The sequence below is a fragment of the Rhincodon typus genome, chromosome 37 (genome assembly GCF_021869965.1).
Source record: "Rhincodon typus isolate 14 chromosome 37, sRhiTyp1.1, whole genome shotgun sequence".
NCBI classification, from domain to species: Eukaryota; Metazoa; Chordata; class Chondrichthyes; order Orectolobiformes; family Rhincodontidae; genus Rhincodon; species Rhincodon typus.
Window position 1 is genome coordinate 11745758 of NC_063368.1, and position 25607 is coordinate 11771364.

The 25607-nt window shown below is 43.1% G+C and overlaps 1 protein-coding gene across 1 annotated transcript in view; it reads right to left on the reverse strand.

Moving 5' to 3' along the window:
• Positions 1–14677: 14677 nt before the first annotated feature.
• Positions 14678–25607, reverse strand: part of LOC109932364 (serine/threonine-protein phosphatase 6 regulatory subunit 3) — a 64368-nt gene continuing 53438 nt past the window's right edge. The window contains exon 21 of the mRNA XM_048617480.1: positions 14678–18855. Coding sequence (XP_048473437.1) covers positions 18852–18855 — 4 coding nt within the window. The 3' untranslated portion in view covers positions 14678–18851. The remainder of the gene's footprint in view (positions 18856–25607) is intronic.

The window sequence follows — 25607 nt, forward strand, 5'->3', positions numbered from 1 at the left end:
GTAGTTTGAGATGTGAAGCCCAGGCTGTTCGAGTTTTGAATGGGCTACATTCAAGACCAGAGGCATTGCAAGGAAGACAAACCTCCCTTGGAGCTTTACAGACACGGAGCAGCCACATTTCAGAATGGGGCAATTACAGGGGCTCCCTGATTTACAAATATCTGTTTTATGAACACGATCCCATACAGGGCTGTCCTTTTAAAGGCCCAACCTATGAACGTCTCCTGCACTTACGAACACCTTGCGATATGTTCCGACGTGCATACAAATCGACTTGCGATCAGACTCTAGAACAAACCCGTTGGCAGCTCAAAGACTACCTGGGCGGATTGTGTGAATGACCTTGCAGGGCCCAGCACCATCTAAACAGGACAGATACAGTTCTTAGGGATCAAAGAGTAAGGGAGAAAAAATGTGAAGTTGTTCACTTTGGTTGGGAGAACCAAAGAACAGAATATCATTGAAAGGGAGAAAAGCTGCAACACAAAAGGGACTTGGGAGGAGCGAACTTGTACAGGAAACACAGGGGCAGCAGGTAATCAGGAAGGGTCATGGAATGTTAGCCCCTATTTCGGGGAGGGGAGGGTGATTGGAGTATAAGGGTGGGGAACTCTTACTGCAACTGTATAAGGTGCTGGTGAGACCATGTCTGGAGTATTGTGATCTGTTTTGGTCCCCTTCTTTAAGAAAATACTTTACTTCATTGGAGGGAGTTCAGAGAAGGTTCACTCAGATGATCCCCCAGTATGGAGGGGTTGTCTTACGAGAAAAGTTTAAACAGGTTGGGATTGTGCTCACTGGAGTTTAGAAGATTGAGAGATGACTACATTGAGACATTTGGGATTCTTAAGGGGCTTGACAGGGTAAATGCTGAGAGGATATTTCCCCTCATGGGAGAGACTAGGGCCAGACGGCATATTCTCAGAATAAAGGGGCATCGGTTTAAGACTGAGATGAGGTAGATTTCTTTTTCTCTCAGAACATATTGAGTATTTGGAACTCCTTGCCACCGAGAGCTGTGGCGGCAGAGTCCTTCAGTATATTTAAGACGGAGATAGATTCTTGATCAGTTGTGGGAAATCAAGGGAAAAGGCAGGAAGGTGGACAGGAGGATTGTTGGATCAGCTATGATCCAATTGAATGTTGCAGCAGGCTCGAGGGGCTGAATGGCCTACTCCTGCTCCTATTTTGAATGATCTTGACGTGGGAACAAGGACTGAGTTAGATGCTCAACCACGGTCATATTGAATGGCAGAGCAGTCTCGAAGGGCAGAATGGTCTAGTCTGTTTGCCTTCTTGTAGAAACTGAAAATCCAAAGAGACAGTTGCAGCTGAGGAAAGCTTGCTGCATCAACTTATGGAGTGTCGGGGTAGGCTTTGAGGGGCCGAATAGCCTACTCCTGCTCCTATTTCTTGTGCCAGGGTCCTGTGATCCCAAACTATTGGGGACAACAGTCACCCCCTACAGCAGGGCAAACCAGCAACGAAGGGGTTCATGTTTCTTTCTAAATGGCACTCAAAGACTCAGCCTCCTCCTGTCAACATAACACTGCCATCCCAAATTACAGTCCCTTGTCTTCCTTTGCTGGGAAGAATGTTTAAAATAATAACAAATGTAGAGCAATAGGACCATCTGAGTTGAATACCATAGGACTGAGGTGCGGAACAGACAGTCGATGGAGTAGTAGACAAATGGCCCCTGGGCTGGTTACTAGTCCCTGTGCGTTATCAAGTGGACAATTAAATCCAATCTTTCTCAACAGCACTGTTAGCTTGATCAATAAAAATAATATAAGACCCACTAGTTTTCCAATCTCATCTCTGCCCAGAGCAGATCAATCACCACTCATCTCTCAAATAGAGAGCTAATCACTGCAGTAGTCAAAAAAATCAGCACTTTTGACAGATGCAGTGACGAAGGACTGAGGATAATTCTTCACACATTCCAAGATGATTAACATCTGCTCACCACTGCTTTCGATCTTGGAAGTTCAATGGAGAGTGCAAGAGCGTAACCCAGGAGCAGCACCAGGCATATCTACAAATGAGGTGTCAACCTGGTGAAGCCATCAAACAGGACGGCTTGCACGCCAAATGGTAAGTGATAGACAGAGCTGAACTGATCCCACAACCAACGGATCAGATCTAAGCTCTGCAGTCCTGCCACTTCCAGTCGTGAATGGTGGTGGACAATTAAACAACTCACTGGAGGAAGAGGCTCCACAAATACCCCAACCTCAATGATGGAAGAGCCCCCCCCAGCACATCAGTGCAAAAGATAAGGCTGAAGCTTTCACAGCAATCTTCAGTCTGAAATGGCAAGTAGATGATCCATCTCGGCCTCCGCCAGTGGTCCCCAACATTACAGATACCAGTCTTCAACAAACTCAATTCACTACATGTGATAGCAAGAAACTATTGAAGGCACTGGATACTGCAAAGGCTACAGGCCCTGACAACATTTCAGAGTCATACAGCATAGAAACAGACCCTTCAATCCGACAAGTCCATGCCCACCATAATCCCAAACTAAACTAGTCCCACCTGACTGTGCTTAGCGCATATCCCTCCAAATATTTCTTATTCATGAGCTTATCCAAATGTCTTTTAAATGTTGTAACTGTACCTGCACCCACCACTCCCTCTGGAAGTTCATTCCACACATGAGCCACTGTGTTTAAAAAAAAAAATTTGCCCCTCATGACTTTTTAAAATCTTTCTCCTCTCATCTTAAACATATGCCCCCTAGGCTTGAAATCTCCAACCCAAGGGAAAAGAACTTTGCCATTCACCTTATCTATACCCCTCATGGTTTTATAAACTTCTGTAAGGTCACCCCTCAATCTCCTATGCTCCAGGGAAAATAGTCCCAGCCTATCCAGTCTCTCCTTAAAACTCAAATCCTCCAGGCCTAGCAACATCCTGGTAAACCTCTTCTGAAACCTCTCCAGCTTGATAATATCCTTTCTATAACTGGACTACCAGAACTGCACACAGTATTCCAGAAGAGGCCTCACCAACATCCTACACAGCCTCAACATGACATCCCAACTCCTTTACTCAAAGATCTGAGCAATGAAGGCAAGTGTAATAAACACCTTTTTAATCCTCCTGTCTATATAGAATAGAATCCCTACAGTGCGGAAACAGGCCCTTCAGCCCAACAAGTCCATACTGACCCACCTAATCTACACACCCCTGAATACTATGGGTAATTTAGCATGGCCAATCCACCTGGCCTGCACACCTTTGGACTGTGGGAGGAAACCAGAGCGCCCAGAGGAAACCCATGCAGACTCCGGGAGAATGTGCAAACTCCACACAGTCACCCGAGGCTGGAATCGAACCAAGGTCTCTGGTGATGTGAGACAGCAGTGCTAACCACTGTGCCACTGTGCCGCCCCTATGTGATGCAAACTTCAAACAGTTGTGTACCTGAACCCCTAGGTCTTTCTGTTCTACAACTCAACCTAAGGCCCTACTGTTAAATCTATAAGTCCTGTCCTTGTTTATTTTACCAAAATGCAATACCTTGCATTTTCCAAATTAAACTCCATCCAAAACCCATCAGCTCATTGACCCAATTGATCAAGATCTCTTTGTTATCCTAGATAACACTCTTCTCTATCCACTATACCACCAATTTTGGGGTTATCCACAAACTTACTAACCGTACCTTCCATATTCTCATTTAAATTGTTTATACAAAATGATAAACAAAAGTGGCCCAACACCGATCCCTGTGGAACACTGGTGGCCACAGGCCTCCAGTCTGAAAAATAACCCTCCACTACCACCCTCTGTCTCCTACTGTTAAGCCGATTTTGTATCCAATTGGCAAGCTCTTCCTGAATCCCATGTGATCTAACTTTACCAATTAGACTACCATGTGGAACCTTGTCAAAGGCTTTACTAAAGTCCAAGTAAACAACGTCTTCTGCACTGCCCTTGTCAATCTTCTTGGTTACTTCCTCAAAAAATTCAGTTTCTGAGACACAATTTCCTTTGCACTAAACCATGCTGACAATCCCTAATCATTCACTGCCTCTCCAAATACATACAAATCCTACCTTTCAGAATTAATCCCAACAATTTACCCACCATCAAAATTAGACTCATAGGTCTACAGTTCCCAGGCTTCTCCTTACATCCCTTCTGAAGCAAAGGCGCAACATTAGCCACCCAGCAGACCTTTGGCACCTCACCCAGGGTTATAGATGATACAAATATTTCAGCTAAAGGCCCCACAATTTCCTCCTTAACTTCCCACAAATGTCCTGGGTTACACTAGATCAGCTCCCAGACATTTATCCATCATTATGCTTTCTAAGGGGCCTCCGGCACTTCCTATTCTGTAATGTGAACTGTTTTCAAAACATTAACATTTATTTCCCCAAGTTCTCTAGCCTCCATTTCTTCCTTCACAGCAAAAAGTCACACAAAATATTCATTTATTATCTCTCCCATCTCTTTTCAATGCAAAGATGACTTCTTTGATCTTTAAGGGGCCCTGGTCTCTCTCTAGTTGCCCTCTTGCTCTTAATGTATCTGTAGAATCTCTTTGAATTATATTTAACCTTACCTGCCAAGACTTTCTCATTTGCCTCCCTGATCTCCCTCATAAGAATGCCCCTATACTCTTTATACTGTGCCCCTATACTCTTTATACTGTTCAAGAGATTCATTTGAACCCAGTTGTCTACATCTAATTTTGATTCTCTCTTTTATTCTTGACTAGAACCTCAAAATCTTTATTCAGCCATTGCTCCCTACTCTTACCAGTCTTACCCTTTACTCTAATCGGAACATAATGTCTCTGAACTCTTGTTATCACAATTTTGAAAGCCTCCCACTTACCAGTCGTTCCATTTACCTGTGAACAGTCTACCCCAGTCAACTTTTGAAAGTTCTTGTCTCATACCATTAACATTTGCTTTATTCCAATCAAAAACTTTATTTATTATGGAAGGCTTATCCTTTTTCATAACTATTTTAAAATCAATAGAATTATGATCAGTAGTCCAAAGTATTCCCCTACTATCACTTCAGTCACTTGCCTTGTATTATTACCCAAGAGAAGGTCAAGTTTTGCCCATGTCCTGTACAACAAAAAGCAGAACAAATCCAACCTGGCCAATTACCACCCCATCAGTCAAAGCTCAATTTTCCAAACTCCAATGAGTACAGGCCCAACCTACTCAACATCTCCTCATAAGAAAAACCCTCCGTACCCAGAATCACACAAGTGCAAGGCAATAACCACCACCATTAAGGGAGAACCTAACTATTCCCCTTTGACATTCAATAACATCACTATCACTGAATTCCCCATCATCATTCTGCAATACCATCAACCATAAACTGAACAGGACCAGCCTTATGAATATGGTAGCTGCAGGGGCAGGACAGAGGCTAGGAATTCTGTAACAATTAACTCACCTACTCATTCCCCAAAACTTGTCCACAATCTACAAAGGCACAAGTCAGGAGTGTGACCTGCTTAGATTAATGCAGTTCCAACAAAACTTAAGAAACTTGACTCCATTCAGGACAAAGCAGCCCACTGGATTGATACCCTAACTACATTCTTCAATGCTCACTCCCTTCACCACTGAAGATCAGAGATATGCCACTTACAAGATGCACTGCAGCAACACACTGAGGCTCCTTTACCAATATCTTCCAAACCTGCAACCTCTCTCACCAATAGCAAGGGCAGCAGATACATGGGAACACCACCTCCTCCCAGTCACACACCAGCCTAATGTGGGACTATATTGGCTGTTCTTCACTATCATTGGGTCAGTCTCCCTCCTTAACAGCAGAGAGGGTGTGTGGGTGTGTACGCGTGTGTACCTATCCCATAGTAATGTCAGCAGTTCAGCAAGGCAGCTCATCACCACCTTCTTGACAAATAGAGAAAAAAGTTCTATGCAACTATCTCACTAACAGGTTTACATGAGCTTCACAATTCAGGGTAAGAACACCAGGCAGGCCTGATTGATGATCCGTGTCAGATTTTTCTGAGCTTCTTTTCCCTATGCTATCACTCCTCCTCCTCAAGACCCACCTTTAATCCCTTCACTCATTCTCACAGCATCACCCCTTTGGTTATTTAATCTACCCACGCCAACCACTTCTGATGATAGGTCATCACAGAATCCCTACAGTGTAGAAAGAGGCTATTCAGCCCATCAAATCTGCACACACCCTCTGAACAGCATCCTAGCCAGAGCCAGCCCCCGCCCCCGCCCCCACCCTATCCCTATAATCCTGCATTTCCCATGGCCAATCCACCTAGCCTATACACCCCTGGACACTATGGGCAATTTAGCATGGCCAATCCATCTATGCTGCACATCTTTGGACTGTGGGAGGAAACCGGAGCACCCGGAGGAAACCCACACAGACACAGGAGGAATGTGCAAACTCCACACAGACAGTCACCTGAAGGTGGAACCGAACCCAGGTCCCTGGCGCTGTGAGGCAGCAGTGCTAACCACTGAGCCACCGTGTTGCCCACTGGTGCTCAAATGCTAACTTCCCTTTTCACTCGAAAGATATTGACAGGTCTATGGAATGTTTCTGGCGTGTCCTGGTTTTCATTAATCTTTGGGGTCTAATTTTGACTCGTTTGTGCTGACAACAACCACCATTGCTGCTTCTCATCTGCAGAGACAGCGCAGAACATATCCCTGTAATAATGCTCCAATTATCCAGCTCAATAGCTTGCCCCTGCTATCAGATAGAATTGGATGAAAGAGTGTGTGTGTGTGGCGGGGTGGGAAGGGGAAGATACCAACAGGAGCTGTAATTTTCATGTTACATTGAGTATTTGGAACACAGTCCGCTTGGCACGGCTTGTCCATGCCAGAGTTTATGGTCTACACTAGCCTTCTCTAATCTACAATCATACTTCTCAACTTCCTTTTTGCTCAAGCGTTTCCCCACAAACGCATCCAAACTGTTCGCTCCAACATGCTGCCGTAACATGCTCCTCCATTCTCACCACTCTCTGGGTGACAGAAATTCTTTCTGAATTCACCAGTGGATTTCTTGGTGATAATCTTGTGTTGATGGCTTCCAGTTCTGCCCTTGCCCCACAAAAACACACTGTATCTACTCTCTCAAAACCTTTCAGAATTCTAAAAGATCTCTATTAGGTCACCCTCAGCTGTCTTTTTGTGAGTAAGAAAACAGAAAGGAAAAAAGAAAACTGATGCAGGCTTTCAATCCTTTCCACACAATGTAAACCTCAGGATATCTCATCATCTTTCTACATTTTTTCTGCACTCTCAACTTCCCTTCCACCCCACCCAACTCCCATGCTTTTATCTCCTTTCTTTAAGTGTCCAGAACTGCACATAGTGCTCTAAATGTGGTCTAACCAGGTACATAAAGTCTACCTGCTTTGTTAGTCTGAATATGGTTACTAATGCTGTTTAATGTTTATTATATTACAGCACAAGTACAGGCTATTCAAGTCCAACTGGTCTATACTGGCATTTTTTTCAATCTTATCATTCACAGGATGTAGGTGTTGGTGGCCAGACCAGCATTTATTGTCCATCCCTATTTGTCCAGAGGGCAGTTAAAAATTAGCCACATAGCTGTGGGTCTGGAGTCACATGTAGACGAGACTAGGTAAAGACAGCAGATTTCCATCCCTATAGGATGTTAGTGAATCCAAATGGTTTTTCCTGACAATTAATGTTTTCATGAGACCCTTAATTCCAGATTCTTTACTGAATTCAAATTCCACTATCTGTCATGGTGGGATTTGAACCCAGGACCCCAGAATATTAGTTAAATCTCTGGATTAATAATCTGGTGATACCACCACTATTCTATCGCCTCCTCAGGCCTGTGCTTCACGTGAGCCTCCTGCTCCCATCTATTTTATCCAATTACAAAGATAAAGTCACCATAGTCCCACTTTCTCATTATAGAGAGACACACAGCTGGTAGAGATTTAATCTGAGGGTCACCTTGCCTCAAGCAAGTGGAGAAGTTGAGGAGAGTCATCATTGATAGTGTCACTGTGCATTGCAAACCAGCTATCCAGCCAGCTGAGCTAACCAACTACATTATTATAGATTTTATTCCTTTCTGTTCCACCATCCAAATTGCTCTTAATTGCTTTTCAGTACAACCACTTTTTGCCTGTCCCTAATTACCCTTCAACATTTGGTCATGGCCAACTTTCTCGGCCCGCTGCAGGGAGTAGGGAAACGCAGAGAGTGCTGTTAGGGAGGGAGTTCAGTGATTTTGACCCAGGACAGCAGAGGAATAGTGACATATTTCCAAAATCATATGGCATTCGTCTTGGAGAAAAACAGAAGATTACTTCCCCATTGTAGGCCATTCAGCCCATTGAGTCCAGGAACATTCAGGTGGCCCTCCCATCATTGCAGTAGCCACTTTCCATATTACTTCCCCAAAGTCCTTCTCACATTTATTAAGGACTGTTATATTTATTACCCTGGTTTCTGGTTTCCTCCACACGTAGAGACATCAATGCCATTAATGCCTTTCGTCACTTACAGTTCCCTACTCAGTCACCCTCGGCCTTCTCTGGAGAAAAGAGCTATAGCCTGTTCGGTTTACCCTGTTGGTTAAAACCTCTCACTCCTGGCAGCCACTCTGACCTAGATTTGGGCCATTAGCTTGATGCATTTTGGACAACTGTAGCTACCCAGAGATTACAAATGGCTCCTCAGTAAATCCTTTGCTCAGTGACCTGTGAAATGCACACAGGAATTACAAATACAGCAAAAACCAAAATTGCTGGAAAAGCTCAGCAGGTCTGGCAGCACCTGTGGAGACAAATCAGTTAACATTGTGGGTCCAGTGACCCTTCCTCAGGATGGGTCTCTGAAGCCGAAATGTTAACTCTGATCACTCTTCGCAGACGCTGCTAGACCTGCTGAGCTTCTCCAGCAATTTCTACTTTTATTTCTGATTTCCAGCATCTGCAGTTCTTTCAGTTTTTATTAAGAAATTCAACAGGTCAGGCACTATCTGTGGAGAAAGAGTTCATGTTTCAAGTCTGATATGACTCTTCTACAGATGGTGTCTTTATACTATTAGCACTATCCACATTCCTGGCCTGTACTTGGTCACCAATACAGGGGACTTGGGATATGAATTGTTAACTACCAAGCGTATCCTGTTGGTACAAAGTGCTGCTGTCTGCAAGTTCTTTATATCTTTTGTTACTATTGTTAAATGAAAGAAGTGATGCATCCCTTAACCTGGTCAATTTGTAGCTCTTCCACCCAATGCATCATAATACAAATAGAGAGTGAGGCCAAGAGAAAAGTTATGGTGGAGAAAAAAATCAGCAGTGGGATAAAGAAAGGAGCAAAAACAGTGGACAGAATTTAAAAGGACAAAAAGGGGATGTAAAAGGGGAGGGATGAGTAAAAAGTTGGGAAATGGGTGGGGTTAAGGAGAAAGAAAATTAAGTTCTTCAAATTTTCATCTTATGGATTACATTCCCCATGTTGTCTGTGGTAACTGCTTTCTTACACTCATGTAGCGTGGAGCCCTTCAAACTACACGACTAATTGTCTCCCTCAGATGGATAGAGATGCCCCTGACCCTTTGCAAACAATGGCTAATTACCTATTGTCATCCTAATTTCACCAATCACCTCTTCATCAAAATAATATATACAAACATATCATTGGGGCTCTTATGGTGCAATGGTAATGCACCTACCTCTGAGCCAGAAGGCCCAGATTCAACAACCACCAGCACCAGGGGTGCGTTATAATGTTTCTGAACAGGTTGATTAGAAAGCTGATTACGCCATAAGAGCCTTAGGGCTTGGATCAGTGATAGTGTCCAGGTTAGAGTCCCACCTGCTCCAGAAGCGTGTTATAACATCCGAACACACTAATTAAGATAATTATATACATATCGTTACTTAGCTCAATGATGTAAAATCAAGCAAATCCATTTTCAACAACATAGCTCTGGTACCCTGAACTCTGATTCATATCTTTACCACTTGCTTAAGTCCTCTCCTGCAATCGAGAGTTGGGAGGTCTCCAAAGTTTAAGTCGTAAGGTCATGAATTCAAACATCACTCCATCAATTAGGACAACAGCTTTCCAACATTTCAGTGTACAATAGAGGCAGTGCCATATCGTTACACACAACCTCTGTGTTACAAGTGGATGTGGCAATGTTTAAGGAACAGCAGGGAAATCATTCAATCCAACACATCTCTCAAAGAAATACACCAATTAACCCATTTGGGACCTTGCTGTGTGAAAGCGGTAATCATCTTCCAACTGTATATTCATCACCTACGAGGTTCTGGCTCATCCAAAAGGATAGGAAAAGCTTCAATAAGTCCAAACACTTTACTGGATTTAAAGCCTATCAAGGACTATTGCGAGAGTAGAGGGGGTCTCAGGCTACCTCTTGTCTAAAATACGGCACCTCCAACATCGCAATACTCCTTCAGCCCTCCTTTAGGACAGCAAATCAACTTTTGGTAGCATCTTCACTAATAAGTTTCAAAAGGGGGTAGATTTAGGATTATGGGAAAGAGTGGTAATGGGATTATTTGGTTAGTGTTATCATAGAGACACAGACATAATAAGCCAAAAGGCCTCATGCAACATCATATTATTGTGTTCATAACAGTCTTGTGATGCAGTGGCAGTGTCTGTACCTCTGCACCAGAAGCCCCAGGTTCAAGTCTCACCTACCCCAGATACATGCCATTGATGTGTGTCAATTGTATATAGGAACTTGATTAGAAGGGCTTCTTAAAGCTTCTTGTGGTGCAGTGGTGGTTTCCTTACCTCTGAGCTAGGAGACCTAGGTTCAAGTCCCATTTCCTCTACAGATGTGTCCAACAAATTCTCTGAACATGATTAGAAAATGTCTAAACTGAATTCATCAATTTAGCTGCAAAAATAATGTAGTGCAGCATTGGTGTCATATCCTTGATCCAAAGACCTGGGTTCAAGACCTACCTGCACCAGAAGTCTGTCATAACATATCCAACCAGGTTGATAAAAAATATCTAAGAGTTTGGTTGGATTGTGTGTGGAGTACTTTGTGTGGTTTTGGTCTTCTTGTCTTTCCTCAGCTATACCACAGAGTGGGTGCAACAAAGATTCATCAGCCATTGCCCTGGGATGGCAGGCAGCAAGACTGTGCCTGTTTTCTCCTGAGTTTTGAGAGGTGAGCTCTCTGAAACTTACAAAAGGGATAAACAGGGTAGATGCATATGAAATGTTTCCCCTGGTTGAGGTCTAGAACCAGGGGGCACAGTTTATAAATAAGGGCAATGCCATTTTGATTTCAGATTTGTCTTAAACTCAGGGGGTTGTGAATCTTTGCTATTGTCTACCACAGAGGGCTGTGGAAGCTCAGTCTTGGAGTATATTTAAAGGTAGAGATTGATAGATAGCTGACTATTAATGGCATCGAAGCGTTCAATCAGCCATGATTGTAGTGAATGGGAGGGCAGACTCTACGGGCTGAGCAGCCCTGTTCTATGTTCCCCATAAGCTTGTCAAACAGAAACAACATACTGCAAAGGTTAATTCTCCTGTTCAACCACTTGATCTAGAAGCAAAAGGGATTGTTCCCAGTACTTGCATTCCCCATTTGTAAATCAATCCTTGTAAATCTAAGAACCTACCCATATCAGTGAAAGTTTATACAGCTTGAGTTTCAAATGAAGGCTCAGGGAACTTAGTCTTTAGTCTATCTTAAACACTTACCCTTCATTTGCCCACAGCTCACTGTGCAATTTAAGGGCAAGGGGAAAGAAGAGGAAAGAGAGTGAGGAAGAGATGGCTTAATGGATTAGATATTGGACCATACTTAGCACAGAAGTCCCAGATTTAAAACCTGCTTATGCGGCTGATTTCAGTCAATACTTCAGAGTGGCGTTTTGCGACAGAGCTAGGAAACAGCAGGGGGCAGGAAAGGCAAACAGTCAAGCTCCTTACTTGCGATTGTCAGTCACCGTTTCAGATTTAGCCTTTCATCACAAGGGGGCAGTAGGCTTCACTTTCTGTTCACTGCAATTCTGGGTACCACTATTGTTCCTCTTTCTGTTCAGTTTGAGGTTCACCCACTCAATTCTTCTCCAACCTGGCCTGACTTCTCCCGATCATTCACTTCCGTTGTTGCCAACTTTAGATTCCCACGCAGTCTTTTTAGTTTTAGTTACACTCCATCGAAAAGCCCATGGCATGTATGAATAAAACTTCATCATCTCTGCTCTACAGTCCCAAGTAGCTTATTCACATATAACCAAGGGGTAACTACCTTATGGTTATTTTACCTTACAGCATTGGCAGAAGAATAGGTAAACTGCTGCAATTAAAAAGAACGAGGAAGCTTAATGTCATGAGTGTTAGCCGTAGTTCAGCATGTGTAACACTTTTGCTGAGATGCAAAGTATCTGGTTCGAGTTCCACTCTGGGGCTTGAGTTCATAAAATCGAAGTTGACAAACTAGAGCAGGATGAGGGAGCAGTGCACTGTCAAAGGTAGCACCTCCCAGACGAGAAGATAACCTGAGGCCCCATCTATTTGGGTAGATGTAAAAGATTTTATGGCACTATGGCCCAGATGTAACATGTGCTGTAGGTAAAGGAGGACTGGTAGATGTATTGTACCTAGATTTCCAGAAGACATTTGATTAGGTGCTACAAAGGTTATTGTGGAAAATTGGAGCTTATGCTGTGGAAGGTAATGTACTGGCATGGATAGAGGATTGGCTAGCTAACAGGAAACAAGGAATGCATAAATTGATAAGGTTTTGGTTTGCAAGATCAGTGCCAGAGACAATCTTTTATAATTTGTCTAAATAACTTGGATGAAGGGAGAGAAGGTATGGTTGCTAAATTTTAAGAAGCAAGGTGATTGAAATGCATGAGATCTTGCAGGATCTTGGCAGGGTGGACGTGGAACAGACATTTCCTCTTGTGGGAGATTCTAGATTGGAGGGTAGGGAGGGTTCACCCATTTAAGACAAAACATAGGAGAACAATGTTTTTCTTACAGAGGGTCATGAGTGTTTGGAACTCTGAATCTTTTTAAGACAGAGATAGTTGAGATTTTTGATAAACAAGAGGGTGAAAAATTATCAGAGGAAGGCATGAATATGGAGTAATCAGATTAGCCATGATCTTATTGAATAGGCAGGCTCAAAGAGTCAAGTGGAAATTCCTGTTTCCAATTCCAAGATGTACTATTTTGGAAAGGACAGGGGAGTTTTCCCGTGTCCTAGTCAACTTTTAATCCTCAATCAACATCATGAGAAACACATTATCGAGTCATCGGCATTAAGTTGCTTGTGGGATTGGCCACCGTTTCCTACACCAGTGACTATACTTCCAAAAAGTACTTCATTTGCATAAAATACTTTGTGACGTCTGATGGCTGTGAAAAGTCTTGTATAAACGCAAGTCTTGTTTTCTTTTCTCAAATGCTACTATGCGCAAGAGGTTTGTTAAATCTTCCTTCATGTAGCCATTATCATTTCTTAGTTTTGTTGATGCTTGAACACTTAGGACGACTGAAGAGACACGGACTCTGGAGGTCAGGTAAAATTCTACTCTTAGCTTTAAGAGGTAGGTAAAAACCACAATCTTCTCAGCCTTTGGGGATTACCATGATGGCCACCTGGAACTCTATCTGGATCTAAGTACACCTTGTTTGTGGAAGATGTTCTCTGCAAGAACCATTGCAGAACAATCAGCAGCTATTGCTTAGCCACACCAGGAGCTTACCAGCTTCTTGGTTGAAGATGAAAATGAAAAGCATTGGGTCACCTCTTGAGGAGACATTAAAACAAGGCTCAGCCACTGTTGGCCGTGGACGCAAGAGATGCTCAGAGATACTCCCCATCTCGCCTCCCCGCGCCCCCCCACCCAACCACCATGGCTGGCATATATCCCTCAACTAACACGACAGGATGGGGATGTCATCCATCCTGTTGCTGACCATGGAATCTTACTGCGCACAACTTGGCTGTTGCAAATGCCTAAACAGCAGTCACTGCTCAGTGTTACAGGATGCTCCAAGGTGAGAAATATAAACACATACTCGACCTTTCACTGCACCGTCTTCCACTGGTAATTTCACAAATAGGTGCAGGGGTGGCCCATTTTGCCTCTCGAGTCTGCGCCACCATTAGATACGATCATGGATGATTTACTGCCTCAACTCCATTTTCCCCACTTGCCACTTACTTCCTTTGAATCCCCTCAGATGCATACAACAGGGAAACATCCCAAACTCTCTGGGGTAGAGTATTTCCAAAGATTCACAACTTCTGAAGTGAAGAAATCTCTCTTTTCGGCCTGTTATTCAGATGTAACCAAGTAGTGATGATCAAGGTTCTTAGGGAGCTTTAAAAAGAAAAATCAGTAAGCATCAAAATCTAAGCCACTCTCCCCACATTTCAACCATAGATTTAGTCAAACTAGCATTACAGGAATCTCAAGAGAACTTAGACATGTTGTACAGTACCAAATATCAATGAAGCTTAAATTAAACACAACTGTCCAACTCCTATCAGCACTTCACACCCTCCCTTCAATGCACCATAATTTTTTTTTAAACCAAACTAGTGATAACTTGGACCAGTATCAACTTCCAATATTCAAATTGAGAGATTAAATATTCAATAATCCTTTGAAATTGATAGAATATTTTATTACAACAGTCAGGTTTGTACAGCCCTACTAACGTGTTCAAGTCTGTACAATTCTGGTATATAAACAATAACATTTCTCCTAGAATATACGTTTACTTTTACAACAAAAAAATTGCTTTAATAGATCTTTTTTCTCTCTCTCCTCAGAATCTCCTTTTTGTTTCAGTGTTTGTTACCAAAGGGAACAGTAATCAGCCAGACAGACACCTGCTCTGGTTTTATATTTTATTACGATTTGCCGCACACTTCAAACATCAATAATCTTAACAGAGACGGGATTTCCCCTCACTTCAACCCATTTTTGGCTGGATTTCAAAATTGTTTGCATGGGAACTGATTACAGATGCTGACTTGTGTGTTATGATCCAGTGCCCATGCGCACATGGCACTGAATTCCTTTCAAGTGGCTGAACTTTATCAGTGATCCTACAAAAATTACAACTGTTCTTTGAGGTCAAAAACAGAGATCCCCTTGACTAAAAATGTCCTACTCTCAAAAAAGGTGGAAGAAAAAAAAATTAAGAGTGGACCTTCCAGAAACCCTGGTTAGAACTTTCTACTTTGAAGTATCCCTTCTGCTGCTCTCACTGAACTCAGTTAACAGCACAAGTCAGGGATCAAACATTAGAATTTGTATAAATAGATTACTTAGAGAAATGGAGGGATTTCTAGGCAGCAACGTCACTTTGGGGATTCGGACTGTTGAAGATTCACTCTCATGGCTTTAAAGCATCAATTGAAATCCCTTTGCTAAGTTACAACCTGGTACCCGTTATCCGTTACACGACTGTTATTTGTCTCCTTCGCCTTTATCATGTGAGGTAAAGCAGGTTAAGAAAACGGTCTCAAAACAGAAAAATACTACTCCAAAGTGTTTTATTTTTGGCTTTTAGACAGGAGAGTCAGATTAGATTGGTGATGCTGGCAGTAGTGACAGCGGAGCTGGCTTAAGACAATACATCAAATGAACCATTAGTAAATGGCTGATGAGCTGATTGCTGTCACTATACCATGCACATAGCTCTCTGACTGCCTCTTGTGGAAGGAATGGAGTTTTACAGCAGGACAGCAAATGGCTGCAACAAAATTCCAATGAATGATTCTCCCAGAACTGGTGGCTTACCGGCAGCCAATTAAACTGGCACATCGGTATGTACTGCTTCAGACAAATCACACCTAGGTTCAAGAACAGAAAATTTAATGCATTTTCTTCTTTGGGCAGAGATGCTGGCTGCTTAAGTTGTATTTGCTCTCTCAATCTCTGCAGCAGACCACATACACCCTGCTCCATGGGAGTTTCAAACAAACAGTCACCTACATGTCAATGTGAAACTCAAGAATGCCATTTCGTGAGCACATTCCAATAAAAGAACACCAAAAATATCCTCATATTACTGGCCTTAGGTATCCTCATATACAAGCCTCAAAAGTAATCGAGAGGATATTCTAAAGCAATGTTGCATCAGAGAAGAGACCTACTCTTTCAGAGTCATTTGCAATAAATGCTACTAAATCCACCACTGCCCAAGATCAGTGCAGAGCTGCTGGGCTACAGTATCTTTTGGGTGGGGTACCAGGATGACCAACTAGATAAGCGAACTTAAGTTACTTTAGCTGCTTGCTTCCAACAGACATGCTTTCCTCATCAACTCTCACTGCTCACCTACAACAGAACACAAGCTGCTGATGCATCCTTGCAGTGAGAGTGGGCAATGGTTCATGCGTTGCCTGCAGTCGAAATGACTGCAGGTCACAAGTGTAATTTCTCCATGGTCTATGCGATTTTAGGCAGATTTGATACAAGATAAACCATCTCATTGTCAAAGAGGGGTGGGGGTGGGTGGGGGGGGTGTTGGTGGTGGTGGTCTCTCTCTTGACTTGAGTGGGATGTCTTCCCAGCTCCCTACTCCCACCACTCAGGATGCCAAGGATTGGGCTGTCTGTGCTTATTAATGGTACAAGGTCTGTAGTTGGCAGGAGGACAGATGAACATGTGTAGCATCTACCCATGCTGCCCTGCCCAAGTGCTAACAAAACTTGATGGGTGTACCCAAGAAGTTCAAGTACCCACCCACAGTAGTGATCAATTCTGAGTGGCACAATGAGCAGAGAATGGGACTGGAATTTGCCAACCCCCTGCCCCCTCAAACATGTCTGGGGCCGTCTGGAAAGACGCCCTGCCATTCCGTCTTCAGATTTTTTTTTGGAATCCAGCCAATCCTGGACTGTGGAAGGTAGGCCCATCTCTTCCTAAAACATCATTTTGCACAAAAAAAGTTTCTTTTTTCTCCATATGAAAATATAGATAACTCACCATTTAATATTTAACACTGATCAGCTCATGGCATCAAAGACCCCAAAGGCTTTGAAACAGTTGCATGAGAAAGAAACTGGTTGCCAATAGTGTGAAGCGGTTTTCAAAAGGAAAGTGAACCATTCATCTTGATCACAACTACTTTGGGGCTGGGTTTCAAGGTGTTTGCACCTGCCGTTACTTGCTGATGTATTTCCATGTCGGTCCAAGAACAAAGTTTTACAGTGGTCCATGCCAGTGTTATTTACAGTCCTACTCCAGAACCCCCACCCTCATTACAGTGGGGAGATTACAGCTCACTCGACAGATAAATGCCGAGCATTAATAGCCACCCGCTTCTCTCCCATAGAAAGTGTGGTGGAGCAGCACAGGATGTCAGCAGCTTTTATTGCTCCTCGTCTTCGCTCTTCAAATGTAACAGGAGTTGGAAGAGCTTCAAGCGAACAGAAGGAAGGAAAAGAAAACAGTCACACAGCCAAATCAAACTGTCTCAAATTCAACTTAAGGATGACTCCTGAACTGATGTCATTGCAATGCTCACTGTACAAAATGGGCAGAGAAACATCTTGGTTTAGCGTCACACTCTTATCCACACAAAGACAGCTGGAAACTTCTACAAGCAGCGGGTTCTGAGTTTGCAAGGCAAGAAATCCTGATGACACTGCGTGTATACTGAGGTTTTAACTGCAATCGTTTTGCTGACTGAATTCAAAAGCTTATTGTGTAGCACATACAGAAAGTGACTTTTTTTGGGAGGGGCTGAGCTCCCCCATTTTAGTTTTACTGACTTTACAGAAAATGTACATTATGGCAAGATTAAGTCGTCTGTATATGGTCACCTTTTGCAAGTGCAATTCTGTCCATTCTGTTACATTCCGCGAAAGTTCGAGAAAATGAAAAATCTGTCCAGCATTTCATGCCAATTGTCCCAACAGACCCCTCTGACTGTAAATAAAAGAGCTGGGGTGCTTTGTGGCTTATGGAGACCAACCGTCTGGCCACATGTCTCAATGAACCAAAGAACGAAAGAAAAGAAATCCCATTAATCATTAAATTGAGACCCAACCAGTTTTGTGTACCTTTGGTGCCCTTAACTGATTACAGAGATCCCTAACTCCCCCATTAATCTGGGTCAGACTTGGATTTGAAAAAAAGGTGTAAAAACTGTTGTCTGATTCTCAGCATAGTTTTCATTTATGAAATTGTGTGTTTTTGTGGTGATTTGTTGGGAGTAGGGGCGGGGGGTGGTGGGAAGGAGAAGCAGTTGAGGCGTGGATATGTTGAAATCCACAAGATCTCTACACCAAGAGCTCATCTTTGCCATGCAAGATAAGTTCAAAAGAAAAATATTTAATTTCACTGCCCACCTTGCGGCCCATCCCCCCTCCCCATCCAATATTAGAGAGAGAACATATCCCCTCTTTTCAAACTTGCCTTTGTTATAATGGGTGCAGCACTGGAGCACGCTGCTTCACCTGTGCACCTTTCGTTGCAAAGAAACATCTCCTTGGATTCCATGAGCTGAGTTACACATATTGTATTGCTGGTTTATAATAAGCCTCATCCCTCCCTCCCTCCCTCTCCATGCCACCCGCCCTCCCTCCCTCCCACCCACCCCCTCAATCTTTGTCAAATCAGTGCAGCCCAGAGATTTGCCCCCGGGAAGGTGAAGTCTTGATGGCTTTCACGGCAATGCCCCACCAATCAGCAGAGAGTGAAGAGACCAGCTCCCGTACCCAGACTGGGACAATCCGGGAGGAGGAGGAAGAGGAGGAGAGGAGGGGGTTTCCATTCAGGGATGCACCGAGAAGCACTTTCCTTGTCGTTCTCCGCGGTGTTACCTATGGAAGAAGAAATGTGATTTAAACAAAAGGCACAAGTTCAAATGCAGTTTCTTCCCCCAACAACCTTTCCTTGACACACTGACTCCTGCTGGGATGAGTGTCCACAAGAATAGGTCGTGCCCAGTACCAGTACCCGACTGACACTTCAACCACAGACTAAACTGAGGATGTTGGCAATGTATTTAAGGTACAATGCTCAGCGTGACGTTCTACAAGTATTTGAAAGGGAAGGAGTAAATAAAGTGAGGATTAGTGCTTTAGAGCGTAAGCACATTAATAGTAGATAAGGAAAATATTTGCTTCTGTCTTCACTTTGGGATTACAAAAAATATTCTAATAACAACTATAAATCAGGAGGTGGAAGGAAGAGAGAAACTTGGTGAAATGCCATCCACCAGAGAAGGAGTACTGAGCAAACTGATGAGATGCACGCTGACACGTCCCTGGTCTTAAAAGAAATGACTAGTGAGGCAGATGATGTGTTGGATGTTAATTTTTCAAAATTTGCTTGATTCTGGAAAATTTCTATCAGACTTTAAAGTTGCAAATATAATTCCTCTCCAAGGTAGGGAGGGAGGCAGAAACTACAAGTCATTTAGCTTGATTCTCTGTTGGGGGAAGATGCTGGAATCAATCATTAACGAGGTTATATCTGGGCACTTAAAATTCTCAAAGCAATCAGGAAGAGTCAGCATAGTTTTGTGAAAGGGAAATCATGTTTAATAATTTATCAGTGTATTTTGAAGACGTAACATTTACTGTGGATAAAGGGGAGACTGTGGATGTATTATATTTTTAAAATGCCTTCGGAAAATCCAAGCCCCACACAAAGGAAAACAAAGTAGGAACTCATGGTATGGGGTAACATATTAGCAGGGACAGAACAACGTTTTTGGAGGCAGTTCAGGGAAGGTTTACTAGATTAATACCTGGCACAAGCAGGTTGCCTTGAGGAAAGGTTGCACAGCCTGGGCTTGTTTAATTGGAATTTAAAAAACAGGGAGCGGGGAGGTGACTTAGAGTCATACAGCACAGAACAGACCCTTTGATCCAGCCAGACCATGCCAAACATAATCCCAAACTAAACTGGTCCTAATTGTCTGCACTTGGCCCATATCCCTCCAAACATTTCTTATTCATGTACTTACCAAAATGTCTTTTAAACATTGTAACTGTACCCGCATCTACCACTTCCTCTAGAGGTTCATTCCACACACAAACCACCTTGAGTAAATGGAAAAAATTTGCCCCCACGTCTTTTTTAAATCTCTCTCCTTTCATCTTAAAAATATGTCCCTTAGTCTTAAAACCCTCCACCACTGTGAAAAGACACCTGCTATTCACCTTATCTATACCCCTCTATAAAGTCACCCCTCAACCTCCTATGGTCCAGTGAAAAAAGTCCAAACCTATTCACCCTCTCCTTGTAATTCACATCCTCCATTCCTGGCAACATCCTGATAAATCTCTTCTGAACTCTCTCCAGCTTAATAATATCCTTCCTATAACAGGAACACCAGAACTGGACACAGTATATCAGAAGTGGCTCCACCAACGTCTTGTACAACATAACATCCAGCTCAAAGGTGTGAGCAATGAAGTATTGATTGATTGAAGTATATAGGATTCTGAACAGTCTTGAAAAGGTGAGTGAGGAAAGGAGGTTTCCTCTTGTAGATCAGCTCAGAACTAGCCAGCACTGTTTAGAGGTTACCTTTTTAGGACAGATGAGGAGAATATTTTTCTCAGAAGCTTGCGCAACTTTGAAACTTTCTGCCTCAGAAGTCAGAGGAGGGGCGATCATTGAATTTTTTCTTCAAGTGGGGGGAGGTCAATTTCCTTGCCTAACAAGAAACTAAAATTGCTGGCGAGGATGGAAAGGTGAAACTTGAAACACAAACAGATCAGCCACGTTCTTATTGAATCACAAGGGGATTGAACGACTTATTCCTGCTCCGAATTTGTAATTTAGGAAGGATTTCTTCAGAGTTATAACAAATTCTTGAACTCTCCCTTTAAAAAAAAACTTCTTCGGTCAATGCGAAATTCAAAATTGAAGAAATGAAGAAATGGAAAATACTCAAAATACTCAGTGGATCTGTGGTGAAAGAAACAGCACTCATGTTTCAGGTTGATGAATTTTTGGAACTCTACTTTGCCATCAACTTGAAATGTCAAGTCAGTTTCTCCGTCTACAGATGCTGCCTGACCTGGAGTGGCACAGGAAGCTAGGCTGCAAGGATGGAGCTGAGATCTGGATCAACCATGACATAGATGAATAGCAGAACAGACTCAGACATGAGTGGCCTCCACCTTTTCCAATGGCTGGTGGCATCAGCGCAAATCATGTCCTCTTTTGACATGTAGATACACAGACATATTTTCCCATTAAGTGGAACACAAAAACCTGGCATATTTCACTGCCTCAGCACTGTCAGTAAAGAGAATTGTATCTTTATTATAACTCCAGATGAGAATACAAACCTAACACAGACTGGAAACTACAGCTTCAATTTGCTGGTCTACACAGCTCATTAAGGTTCGGTCTTTACTAATTGAACCATCAGAGGGAGCTGCGAATCCAATATTTCAGCAAATTATTTTTTAAAAAAGCTATTGATCTGAAGACCATTCCCTGCAGCCGCTAACATCTCCAAGCAGCCAGCAGGGAGTGACACAACCAGGTTCTCTCCTCACTCGAACTACTGCAAACCACACTGATTAATCAATTTGACGAATCAACTAGGTTCATGAAGGTGATTGCACACAGTTAGATCCAGCTTAAAAGGCCAAGTGGTGGCTCCCTACACTAGGGAACAGCGGACTCCTGGCAGAACCTGTCGTTTGTACGGTGGACACTAGGTCATTGCAACACTTCAAGCAATAGAAAGACATGTTTCTGCTTGGGGTGGACTTTACCTCTTACAAAGAGGTAGTCAGGAAATTCAGGGTCATTGTGACCTCCTGCAGTTCTGCAACAAAACAGTCCCATAAACAGGAAATGCTGTGCAGTACGAAGTACTGCATGCAGCCAATTTGCATGCATTGAGCTTTAATAGCAGGTGAAAACTGCAGGTAATCTGTCTGAAGTGATGTTGATTTTGTGACAAATTAACCAGGGCATCAGCGAGAGAACACAGCTGTGCTTCTTTGAAAGAGAGGTGGGGCTGCGTTTAAATCCACCTGATAGGGAGGTGTTCAGCTTAACATCTCATTTAAAAGACAGCACCTCTGTCAGAGCAGCACCTGCCTTGAGTGTTCGAGAGTGAGGCTTGAACCATCCCAGCCTGCTGGCTCAGGCTGGAGTGCTATCAGTGAGAAAAAGGTGACTCACAAGGGAAGGGCATCTATTCCAGGTTAAGGAGAAAAAAAGCTTCTCTCGCTCCTCCCTTAATGGCCCAACCATCAGAAACCAGTACTGGCTATTTTTCCTATCGTGTCCAGGGGAGATGGATGGCTTTGAAAGGGAGAAGAATAATAATCGTGCAGTCTCTTACTGAAGAATCACATTTCTCTCCAGGGATTAGCATTAACTGAAGTGCCAGACTAATGCATGCTCAATCTCACTGGACTGAACCTTATTGAAGTAAGGAGGGCAGACAGTCTGGACAGGAATGCAGTTTAATCAACACAGTGGTTGTGAGCATAAACCTCTGGGCAACTCACTGAACAGTAACAAAGGAGCCAGGAACAGAGAACCATTTGGAGACAGAATGGTGAACTGTGCAAGGCAGAAAAGGTTGAGGAAGAGGGTCCATATACCTAAAAGGCAGCCAGTCGGTTCATGGTTTTAATACAGGCTTCAAACCATTCCCTCTACCTGTTGGCTACAATCTTATTATCTTTGGAACGATGAGCCCTGATTTCAGGTGATCACATTGAAAAATAAGATTCTGAAGGGGCTTGATAGGGTGGATTCCTACAGCTTGTTTACACTCGTCAGATGCAGGAGTACAGTCTCAGGACAGGGTCTGATCATTTAGAATTGAAATGAGGAGAAATTTCTTCAGTTGGAGGGTTGGGAGTCTTTGGAATTTGTTTGCAAATGCTGCAGCACTGAGGTTGATAATAAATGGATCTCAAATCTCCCATAAAATCAAGGCAAATCAAATGGGAACAGGCTCCTTTGCTTCTGCCCTTTCGATGTTGTGTACACATGGTGACTCCTCGTCTAGAGGATTAGATGGGAAGCATTTGGAGGATATTGGACCTTGATCAACTATCAACAAAAGCATATCGGGATGGGCCAGTGGGAGGGAGTCTTACACGAGACGGCAGACAACAATGTGAATGCAGCAGCGTGACAAATTCTTAAACAATAAGGCCTGAGGGGCTGAATGGCCAACTCCCGTTGCTATTTCTTAATAGAAACAAAGTGCTGGATAAACTCAGCAGGTTAAACTCAGCATCCAGAGTTCCAAAGAAGAGTTATATCAGATTAGAAACCTTAACTTTGTTTCTCCCTCCACTGATGCTGCCAGAAGTTTAATTTAGGCTGGGATTATGGTTGGCATGGACTGGTTGGACCGAAGGGCCTGTTTCCATGCTGTACGACAGAGTGCTGAGTTTCTGCAGCACTGTTTTTATTTTAAATCTCCAGCATTCACAGTACTTTGCTTTTATTTGATGGGTGAATTGTTCATTTGCTAATCTGGTTACGCAGCATAATAACCTCTATCCAATCACCTCCACAAAAGGCCAGAAGCTCTCGAGGGCCGCACACTATGCAGGTACATGACTCAAATACTGCTCTGGTGACATACCACCTCCTTACTGAGCAATGACAGTAAAGAGAGTTAGGCAGCAGTCCTGACATCTTCAACTTGAAGCCACTGAGTTCACCAAAAATAAACAAAAGGTGGAATTTCAGAATACAACTCCACTCTATTCCCAGATAAAACCCGACAAAAGAAATCTCAATCCCAGGTTGTGAAAGCAGAATGCCACTTATTCAGTAACCAATGAACCAGTGGCCTCATCACGAATGGGTACAATGCAATCCTCAAAGCTCTGGGTAAAGAACCTCAAATCCCATGTAATAAAATTGGAATTTAACTTATTCAGTTGCAGTCAGCCAAGAGCTCCACTCCTACCCTCCTGTGCCTCGTGGTGGTGCTTTGAAAGAGATTGATGAATCAGCACCAGCAGAGACTCAATGTTCAGACTGCGCAAAATAGCTTTGCTTAGGATACACAACAGCACACAGTGAGGGGGCTTTCATAGCCTACTCTCTCTGCACTGAGTTGAATCAGGGTCCCAGAGATTAAACAACACTGTAAACTAAATAAATATCTTAAGAAGAGGAGGGACAAAAATTAGAATATAAGAAGAGGTAAAGATTATAAATAGCCTGGGAACAGAAGAGGTGGTAAAATAACTATTAAATTCAAGGCATAGCGAGAAACAAGAACACATCAAATAGCTGGAATAACGTTATACAGGTCGGACAAAGAGAGAAACACTACCAGAAAATTATGGAATAAATGGGTGTTGGGGGACAGTTACCCCAAATAAAAATACACAAAGTACAAAGCATAAGAAATAAAGAAGAGTTAGCATTTTAGTATAAGGCTTGCCATTATAAACACCTGGTTTACAAGCTGGGCTACGGGACTGAATCAGGAAGGGAGGAAGAATAGTAATGTTGCTTGAAAGGCACATTGACAGCAGGGAGAAAGGATGAATATACAGTGACAAGAATGTGGGCAGAACGAAAGGACAGGAGAAGCTACAGCATACCGCGGACAGTTGACTATAGATCTAACTTGAGGATGTGAAGAAACTGCAGAGAGGAGGGGAAACAGTTGGAAGAAATGTGGGTATAGCAAAAGATTTGGAGTTTTTTGGACACTGGGAGAAGCAGAATAATCTGAAAACTCTTGTGAATTATTGGAAGGAGTTCACTGGTCCAATATGTGGAAAGGGATAAAGTTAGTTCTACATTTAGAGATGACTGATGAATCGGGTTGAATTCACATCCTCATAGTGAAGGGATATTATTGAGAATAGTGACCATAACATGAATAAATTTGATATTATGTTTGAGTGTTTCAACTTGGCAAGACCACACACCAAGTCCAAAGTGCACAATGTCCTAATCTGAGAGCTGTTATTTGCTGATGACACCGGGTTGGCATCTGGTACTGAGATTTACCTGCAACAGACTGGGCCTGTAAGGTGTTTGGACTGATAACCAACCTTAGACCAAAGTTAGGGCCAGAAGGTAGAGACTCCACCTTCTGTCAAAATTGACCACCTCATATCTTGGAACAACGATTACCAGAAACTTCTCCTTTGATCACAAAACCAGCACCAGGATTGCCAAGGTCACAGCTACCATGGTAAAGCTCAGAAGTTGAGAGCGGAACAGCAGCACACCTTTGCAAGGCAAGAAAAGCAACTCTGCTGCCTCCGACCACTGTTGGATATGTCCTGGCAGAACAGAGCACTGAACATGAATGTACAACAATGAGCTGGGATCCCAGTAATGCCCCAGAATCAGCAGCAACTCCATTGGCTGGGTTACATGAACGGAGTGGATGACAATCTCACCATGAAAGTGGTGAGATATGATGAGCTCGTCATTGGCAGAAGGCCAACAGGTTGCTCACGTCCAGGATGCAAGGATGTTTGCAAGCAGGAGCTCAAGGTGACCATGGTCAGAGTTGATACATGGGAAGTCCTTGCTACTGACCAGAGTACTTGGAAACAAGAAGTCAAGAATGGCTGGGAATAAGCAGACAAAGGAA